Consider the following 7,992-nt stretch of genomic DNA (forward strand, 5'->3'; position numbering starts at 1 on the left):
GGCGAGAGCATCGGGCACCTCCACCCGCACAGCGATCAGACTCCCTCTATACTTCACGTGCGGCCCGTCATGAAAACCACACGCGCACCACGAGCCGCCCAGAGGGCTACATCCCGCGGCATCAAAAAAAAAAAAAAAACAGAAGAGGGTGAAGGAGCCTAAATCAAAAAAAAGAAAACGAAAAAAAGTGCTTCTAGACGCTTGTAAAAACAAGAAACGCCACAAAGGATCTAACTAGAGGCGTGCGACACCGCCTTGGTGCCCTCCGCCATTGCGTGCTTCGCCAGGTCCGCCGGCAGCACGAGGCGCACCGCCGTCTGCAGCTCGCGTGCACCCAGTGTGCGCTTCTTGTTGACGCGCACCACCGTGGCGGCCTCGGACGCAATGCGCTCAAAGAGGTCGTTCACGAACGAGTTCACAATCTTCATCGTCCGGCCGGACATCGACATATGGTTGTTGATCGACTTGAGCGAGCGGCTGATGTAGACATTCCACGTCCGCTTCGGCTTGCGGTGCGACCTCTTGCCGCCCTTTTTGCGGTTCGCCGACGAGCTCTTGGGGGTGGCCATGGCTTGGTTCGTACTTGGTTCTGGTTGCTTGTTCGCAGAGATCTTGCGCGAGCAGTCGAAAAGCGCAGGAGAAAATGAGAGGAAAAAGAGCACATCAGCGGAGAGCCGGCAAGAGCAGCTGCAGCCAAACACACAGACACACAAACAGGGCGAGAGCATCGGGCACCTCCACCCGCACAGCAATCAGACTCCCTCTATACTTCACGTGCGGCCCGTCATGAAAACCACACGCGCACCACGAGCCGCCCAGAGGGCTACGTCCCGCGGCATTAAAAAAAAAAAAAAACGGAAGAGGGTGAAGGAGCCTAAATCAAAAAAAAGAAAACGAAAAAAAGTGCTTCTAGACGCTTGTAAAAACAAGAAACGCCACAAAGGATCTAACTAGAGGCGTGCGACACCGCCTTGGTGCCCTCCGCCATTGCGTGCTTCGCCAGGTCCGCCGGCAGCACGAGGCGCACCGCCGTCTGCAGCTCGCGTGCACCCAGTGTGCGCTTCTTGTTGACGCGCACCACCGTGGCGGCCTCGGACGCAATGCGCTCAAAGAGGTCGTTCACGAACGAGTTCACAATCTTCATCGTCCGGCCGGACATCGACATATGGTTGTTGATCGACTTGAGCGAGCGGCTGATGTAGACATTCCACGTCCGCTTCGGATTGCGGTGCGACCTCTTGCCGCCCTTTTTGCGGTTCGCCGACGAGCTCTTGGGGGTGGCCATGGCTTGGTTCGTACTTGGTTCTGGTTGCTTGTTCGCAGAGATCTTGCGCGAGCAGTCGAAAAGCGCAGGAGAAAATGAGAGGAAAAAGAGCACATCAGCGGAGAGCCGGCAAGAGCAGCAGTAGTTATAAATTATAAATTTTTTTTGTTTTACTTTTGTTGCGGTTCTTTTTGTTTTGTTTTATTTCCTGTTGTTGTTTGTTTGTTCTCCAGTATCTTTTGGTCTGTCTGTCATTACGCGTATGATGGCTCCACTTCCTGCTACGGCGTGTAGTTTTTCGTGCCATCGAAAGTATGTGGCGCTGGAGCGACTGTCGTTGGCAAGGCAGCAGTAAAGGACTTTCATGAGGATGTCTCTTTGTTGAGTGTTTAGAGTAGATATGTCATTCTCAATATCGTTGTTATTTGTAGTGTGGCTATTCATGTAGTTGGCAATGGTTCGAATGCTGGAAAAAGTCATGTCGGGAAACGTTGTTGTGTCCAGCTTGTCTATTATTTGTGTTAATTGCGTCATACCGCCAATCACTTATTTTGAATTAATAAAAAAAAATATTGAAGACGTTCTTTTTTTTCTTGTTTTCTGTATTTTGTTTTTGGTGCTGTTGTTCAATGAGTCATGTATTTTTTCCTAATTCCCGCCTCTTTGGAAAGAAGTAAAAAAAAAAAAAGGGGGTTGTTGATTAAGACAAGAAGAGATGCGCTGGAAATTTCACATCCGAGGCATCATAGACATTGACGTCGGTACACGATCCACCATACATGCATGCACATATATATATTGTTGTATTTTTATTGCCGTCGTCTATTATGGCGGTGTGCATTTTCTTTATTGACATCAATGTTGAGTGAAGCGCGTGCGCCCAGCTGTATTTTTTGTTTCGTCCTCTTCGCCTGTGATGTTGAAGTGTCGTCGTTGATGGCGAGAGGCGCGTGGCCCTCAGTTGCAATAAATTGACTCGCATAATGTGACAAATCAAGAAGAAATAAAAAAGAGTATACAACGGTCGTGCCATGTTTCTTTCTTTTTTTCTTTTTCCTCCCCCTCTTTTTGTTTTCCTGCTGCTTGGCTTTTTCATGTCTTCCCTCCGATTTTTTTTTTTTTGTTGTTCTCTCTGCGCCGGCAACCAAAATAATTATTTCCCTGCCTTTTGGCGCTCCCATCAACGTTGCAGCGCCACCATTTTCTCTCCATCTTTCCATCACGTACCAAATGCAAATCGAGAGGGACACACACACAAACACACAAAGAGAGACAAAAATAAACAAATACTTAAATGAATAAAACAATTACCGATAAATAACACAGCAGCCATTTATTTATTTAAAATTTTGAACGTTTTCCCTTGACGGCCTTGAAGCTGTTTGGACTGCTGTGGCGTGTGTGTGTGTGTGTGAGGGAAAAGATATAATTTCAGTGTTTGTAAACGAATAACCCAAACAAAAGAGATGGTGCGTACATATTTTTGTAGTCTTTTTGTTGTGGTTAATTTTTTTTTTTTTTTAGAGTTGAATTGCGGGTATTCCTCCCGCCTCTTTCTCTTCTCTCCTGTGGGATTTTATTGCTTCTTCGAGCTTTTTGTTGCCGTCGTAGCTCCTGATGCTGGCGGCGCCGTGCGGGTGGTGAAGCCCAATACCTTCCGCCGCTGCTGCAGCATGTATGTGTACATGACATAACTGCCATATGGGTAGAGGCCAAGGAGGATAAGCCACACGGTATTGTACCACGAAAAGGTCCAGTTGTAGCGGTTGGGCAGTTCCATTGACCACGGCTTGTTCGCCTTGATGTATGGAAGAGCCTTGTAAAAGCAGCCAATTTCCCCGCTGATGCCAACGGGGTAAAGCAACATGAATGCAGTGTATCGAAGCCACGTGAGTATCTTGGGTTTAAAGTCAAGTAGGTTCGTTGCATAAAAGGCATAACGAATAATCTCCGACAACGACCAGGCCACAACCATCTGAGTAAAGAAGGGGCTATGACGAGACTCGGTTGGGCCAATCCTTAGTGAACCAAACAACACAATAAGGCGTGATGACACTTGCATAAAGGTGGTGGGAACGGGACTACGCACCAAACCCAGCATGGCATGAATTATCTCCATCACTGCACCGCCCTGAAATACAAGGAGCAGCCTGGCAATAAGCGGGTAAACATCCCAGATGTTTTTCCCAGACGCCACATGATTGACAACCTTAAAAAGAATAAGAGCCCAGCCAGTGAGCATGGAGCCATTGTAGGCCAGCAGATACGCCTTCTTCAGCATCGATTTCAAAAGTAAACGGCAATGATAAAAGTTGTTCCTCCAAATAACCGTAATAAAAAGTGGTGAAAACAAAAGGAAAGAAAAAAAACGTAGAAATGAGCAAGAAGAATACAACAGAATGCGAGTGTGACGGTTTCGGTAAAAAAAAAAAAAGCAAACCCCTGGACGCAGGAAAGAGAAACGCCCGACCCACAAGAGGAAATGAGCAAATCCACAAGAAAAAAAAGTCTCAAGCGGAAACAAGTCGCAATTGACTCGTCAGCGTTTCCGCCTTTTGGGGCCATTTCCCATTCCCATATCATCCACGAGCCTTTGCCAATCATTCGCATTCTGTGCTGCCACATCAGCCTCCAACTGACGCTTCGCCTGCATCCGCATTCGTTTCCGTTCCAAGTTCTCTGCCCGCCGCTTCGCCCGTTCCTCGGGAGTAAGCAATGGTCGCTTACGCAGCTCTTCATAAAAGCGGCCAACACGCACATGAGACAGCGGCACCTCCTTTATGAAAGGAGCAGTGACGTTTCCCGACGCAGCGGAAGTGGCGGCAGCCGTCTCCGTCTCCGTCTCGTCTGCAACAGCGTCAAAAGCGACAATGACGGTGTTATCAAGGGTGAGACGCTCCACCTTTGCTGACCGAAACTTCCCCGATTGGGGATCAATCGCGTGACATATGACGCCAGAGCGGAGTGCGCCCTCTCCCTCGGCAGTCTGAGGCTGCCACAAACGCAGTTGTTCACTAAAAACCTCCTCCTCCACGTTGTAACCTAAAATCCACACCTTGTAGCGAATACGGTCTAGCGATGTCTCGGGTGACACGATGTCCGTGATGACACAGCTGTACCACGCCATATTGTCAAAATGCACTTCATACGGCGCGCTCTCTGCGTAGCAGATGACGGGTTTGTCATCAGGTCCAAATGTCTTTGTTAGTCCCGGTGTCTGCTCAATCTCTTCCATGGCATTGAGAGATGCAACGGCAGCGCGTAGCTCCTCCTTGATCTCTTCAATCAACGCATCCACCTCATAATCAGCCTGATTGCTCTGCTTCAGCTCAAGGGCCTCCTCCAGGTTTGCCTGCAGGCCCTTGTACTCCTCCAACAATCGCTCACGCCTTTCCATTGTTGCCACCTGTCCCCCCACCCCGTCCTCCTCCTCTTCTTGCTCCAAAAATCTACAACTTAAAAAAAAAGTAAAGACAAACACAAAAAAAGAATGGGGAAAAAAAGCATAACGGAGAGACACACACCTTTTTTTTCTCGTTGGCTTAACTGCGTCGTTTTTGTTGTGTTGTTTCCAGTAAGCATTAAAAAAAGAGGCTGTGTTACGACAGACATACACACGTGGTACCCAACCGTTATTTACATCTGACCCCACTTTTTTTCCTTTTTTTTTTTTTTAATTACTTCCACGCTGCTATGCATCCTCCTCTGGGAATCCGTCGTCGTCGTCGTCATCGTCGTCATTGTCATTTGCACCGTCACCATCTCTTCCTTCATCCATGTCCTCCTCCTCCTCGCGTTCCTCCTCATCCTCTAGCGCCGCCAGTCGCTCACGTTCTTGCTTCTTGTACTCTAGCGCCTCCACCCATTCGCGTTTCTGCTCCTCCTCCTTTTGAAGGCGCTGCCACTGCCCCTGAATTGCCTTTTCTAATCGTCTCGCCGTCTCAAAAGAATTGTTGCATGCGCAGATAAAAGCTGCGGTAACCCTTGGCAGATCCGGGACCTCCAGCTGCACATCCACTCCATTTTTAACGAGAAACTCCACTGCACGGTGCGAGCGACCGAGGACGGCCCAATGAAGCGGCATTGCGGGGTATCGACTTTTGCGGGTTAATTTGAACTTCGGCTTTAAACGGCGGCCACCTTCACTGTCGTACGTTTCCTCCACGCGAAACATAAACCCATATTCCTCTCCTGTTTCGACAACGCGGAGAAGGCCCGGCTTGCCAAGCAGAGATGCAACCGTCGCCCGTCGTTTCTGTGCGCGTTCCAGGCGGCGTATGGAGAGCTGCTCCTCCTCATCCACATCTTCCTCGTCGGCATTATCCACAATCTCTTCTTCTTCCTCCTCCTCTTCACCCGAAAGGGCGGCCCGTATCAGCTGCTGAATGCGTTGCACATCATCGTAGAAGGCCGCGGTGCAAAGATCCCGAGGACGCATGTTCTTCTTCCCTCCTCTCGTTTTTCTATCGCCCCCCTTCTTGTACTTCTTTCTTGTGGATGGAGTTGTGTCCCCGGGCCCGTCGTGCCCCGTCAAACTCTTTCGTAGACAAAAAAAGAGGCAGAAAGTCGCGCATTCGACATCACGTGTGTGCACCCCCCGCAAAACAAAGTAAAGAGAGTACGAAATCAGGATAATTGAAGAAGAAGAGAGAAAAAAAAATGGCTCACTTTCAAAAGACGCAGGTGCATTTATCGCCCCTTCCCGCTAAGCCGGCGGAGCGCGACGGTTCTTCGTGGCCCGTCGCATACCCTCCAGCGAGGCGAGGCTCTCCGCCAACTCCATGCGCTCCGCCACCAAATTGGAGTACTGAGGATTGTCCTTCAGAGACGACAAGTCAGAGAAGTCAGATGCGGTGGAGTACCGCGAAAGCAGTAATATTTTAAACATCAAACCCGCGAAAAGTAAGGCACAACAAAAATACGCGTTCCGCCGTGTGCCATGGAAGCCCACCGCCTCCTCGTACACTGTAAATGGCTTGTAATATGCACGAGGCATACAGAAAAAATGTGTGCCTTCCTTTTGATGTCAGTATATGTGATAAAAAGAAAAAAAAAACGCAGTCAAGAGCGTTGAACATAACACCCAATGCATGTACAAACACACACACATATATAAATATACATATAATTATTGTATGGTCAAAAACCCAACCGCCAATGGTTCCTCCCATCTTTTCCTGTTTTTTTTAACAAACCCTGAGAAGCAAAAAAAAAAAAAAAAAAAAAAAAAAAAGAAAGTGAAAGCAATCAATGTCTTATTTTTGTTTGACTTTCTTTTTTTAATATCCAGAACACCGTTGTTGTTTAATTGAGAAAATGTTTGTATAAATCAAAAATATCCCCTCCCCTCAAAAAAAAAAAAAAAAAAAAAATCGCAAGCATTATCCATTGCTCACTATTTTCTTGATGTACCTTCAATCACGGTCGTCTCACGGTGGCGCTGAAAACGATTGTGTTGACTAACATCAAAAAAGTATGGTTCCTCCTTGAAACGCGGCTCCGCGGTCATCACCCAGAGAGAGACAGTATACACCGCACCATCGGATCGCTGAAGCGTCAGGTCCGTCAGACAACCGACACGGCAGTGCCTCGACACGGCCCTTCGAGCCTCAGTGATACTCGTAACACGGTCCCCCTCAATACTAAGAAGTATGTCGTCAATACGAATTCCGACTTGATACGCGGGTCCATTCACATACAAGCCATCAACCTTTAAGAACGACTCAACAAGAAACTCGGCTAAAGAAAATCCAATAAATGGCTTGGGCGGTTGTGTATCGGGTGGCGGTTTAACCATCTTCAGCATCCGCCACTTGTACTCATCGCTGTAACTTCTCGAAGCCGATAATATCCGTTCCTCCTCAGTCGTCCCAAAACGAGACTTCGCTAGAAACCTCCATTCCTCACGCGCGTCAACCATAACATCCCGCTGAGATCCTTCCGCTTCCACAGGCCCTTGCAGCGCCTCTTCCTCCTCATCAACAGGCATGGCTTCCCAAAAAGAAAGGCTGCACACGGTAGAACGGGGTTCATACACCGTTTTGCATTCAACGGCATCACTCCCAAGACCTCGATCCTCAGCCTCAATGCAAACGCGCCAATTCTGTTCCATCCCAACAACGGAGCCCAACGCATCGACCTGTTCAATGCCCTCAAGGCTAAAAACTTCATCATCACTTGTCGAGATTTCTTCAACATCAACAACAGACTCCCAACCACAAGTTCGCCACGCAACTTCTTCCGCCATTTGTATCCCTGCGCCACTCATTTCTTCTTCTGCCACAACCACGCTTCTGGACCCTTCCACCTCATACATCCTTCTGACTGCCTCCTCCTCGGCCACCTCATGCATCCTTCTGACTGCCTCCTCCTCGGCCACCTCATGCATCCTTCTGACTGCCTCTTCCTCGGCCACCTCATGCATCCTTCTGACTGCCTCCTCCTCGGCCACCTCATGCATCCTTCTGACTGCCTCCTCCTCGGCCACCTCATGCATCCTTCTGACTGCCTCCTCCTCGGCCACCTCATGCATCCTTCTGACTGCCTCCTCCTCGGCCACCTCATGCATCCTTCTGACTGCCTCTTCCTCGGCCACCTCATGCATCCTTCTGGCTGCCTCTTCCTCGGCCACCTCATGCATCCTTCTGGCTGCCTCTTCCTCGGCCACCTCATGCATCCTTCTGACTGCCTCTTCCTCGGCCACCTCATGCATCCTTCTGGCTGCCTCT

At 49.0% G+C, this 7,992-nt stretch overlaps 8 protein-coding genes across 8 annotated transcripts, besides 15 other annotated features; all 8 read right to left on the reverse strand.

The window, feature by feature from the left end:
* Nucleotides 1-4: a sequence feature (heterozygous, Esmeraldo-like haplotype).
* Nucleotides 5-706: a sequence feature (areas merged during assembly that could not be assigned to a particular haplotype. This can correspond to areas where the two haplotypes were merged or to regions with more than two copies in the genome that were merged during assembly.).
* Nucleotides 124-187: a sequence feature (A-rich).
* On the reverse strand, nucleotides 231-569 carry Tc00.1047053511635.10 (histone H2B, putative; the record flags this gene model as incomplete). Its single annotated transcript, XM_800291.1, has 1 exon — nucleotides 231-569. One exon carries the CDS (start codon nucleotides 567-569, stop codon nucleotides 231-233), a length of 339 nt encoding a protein of 112 aa, XP_805384.1.
* Nucleotides 707-721: a sequence feature (heterozygous, non-Esmeraldo-like haplotype).
* Nucleotides 722-1,404: a sequence feature (areas merged during assembly that could not be assigned to a particular haplotype. This can correspond to areas where the two haplotypes were merged or to regions with more than two copies in the genome that were merged during assembly.).
* Tc00.1047053511635.20 (histone H2B, putative) lies at nucleotides 947-1,285 on the reverse strand (the record flags this gene model as incomplete). The annotated part of the gene is made up of 1 exon (XM_800292.1): nucleotides 947-1,285. The coding sequence occupies one exon, from the start codon at nucleotides 1,283-1,285 to the stop codon at nucleotides 947-949; it is 339 nt and encodes a 112-aa protein (XP_805385.1).
* Nucleotides 1,405-7,992: a sequence feature (heterozygous, non-Esmeraldo-like haplotype).
* Nucleotides 1,424-1,488: a sequence feature (T-rich).
* Nucleotides 1,466-1,798, reverse strand: Tc00.1047053511635.30 (ARP2/3 complex subunit, putative; the record flags this gene model as incomplete). The annotated part of the gene is made up of 1 exon (XM_800293.1): nucleotides 1,466-1,798. The coding sequence occupies one exon, from the start codon at nucleotides 1,796-1,798 to the stop codon at nucleotides 1,466-1,468; it is 333 nt and encodes a 110-aa protein (XP_805386.1).
* Nucleotides 1,811-1,838: a sequence feature (AT_rich).
* Nucleotides 2,299-2,398: a sequence feature (CT-rich).
* Nucleotides 2,841-3,545, reverse strand: Tc00.1047053511635.40 (protein tyrosine phosphatase, putative; the record flags this gene model as incomplete). The annotated part of the gene is made up of 1 exon (XM_800294.1): nucleotides 2,841-3,545. The coding sequence occupies one exon, from the start codon at nucleotides 3,543-3,545 to the stop codon at nucleotides 2,841-2,843; it is 705 nt and encodes a 234-aa protein (XP_805387.1).
* Tc00.1047053511635.50 (hypothetical protein, conserved) lies at nucleotides 3,804-4,661 on the reverse strand (the record flags this gene model as incomplete). The annotated part of the gene is made up of 1 exon (XM_800295.1): nucleotides 3,804-4,661. The coding sequence occupies one exon, from the start codon at nucleotides 4,659-4,661 to the stop codon at nucleotides 3,804-3,806; it is 858 nt and encodes a 285-aa protein (XP_805388.1).
* Tc00.1047053511635.60 (hypothetical protein, conserved) lies at nucleotides 4,956-5,702 on the reverse strand (the record flags this gene model as incomplete). Its single annotated transcript, XM_800296.1, has 1 exon — nucleotides 4,956-5,702. The coding sequence occupies one exon, from the start codon at nucleotides 5,700-5,702 to the stop codon at nucleotides 4,956-4,958; it is 747 nt and encodes a 248-aa protein (XP_805389.1).
* Nucleotides 4,979-5,009: a microsatellite.
* Nucleotides 5,027-5,075: a sequence feature (CT-rich).
* Nucleotides 5,550-5,618: a sequence feature (CT-rich).
* On the reverse strand, nucleotides 5,970-6,260 carry Tc00.1047053511635.69 (hypothetical protein, conserved; the record flags this gene model as incomplete). Its single annotated transcript, XM_800298.1, has 1 exon — nucleotides 5,970-6,260. The coding sequence occupies one exon, from the start codon at nucleotides 6,258-6,260 to the stop codon at nucleotides 5,970-5,972; it is 291 nt and encodes a 96-aa protein (XP_805391.1).
* Nucleotides 6,470-6,501: a microsatellite.
* Nucleotides 6,615-6,636: a microsatellite.
* Nucleotides 6,660-7,992, reverse strand: Tc00.1047053511635.80 (hypothetical protein, conserved; the record flags this gene model as incomplete). The annotated part of the gene is made up of 1 exon (XM_800297.1): nucleotides 6,660-7,992. A coding segment is annotated over one exon (1,333 nt), but the record flags the coding sequence as incomplete, so codon positions are not given.
* Nucleotides 7,628-7,817: a sequence feature (CT-rich).

Source organism: Trypanosoma cruzi, genomic scaffold (assembly GCF_000209065.1).
Source record: "Trypanosoma cruzi strain CL Brener 1047053517149 genomic scaffold, whole genome shotgun sequence".
NCBI classification, from domain to species: domain Eukaryota; phylum Euglenozoa; class Kinetoplastea; order Trypanosomatida; family Trypanosomatidae; genus Trypanosoma; species Trypanosoma cruzi.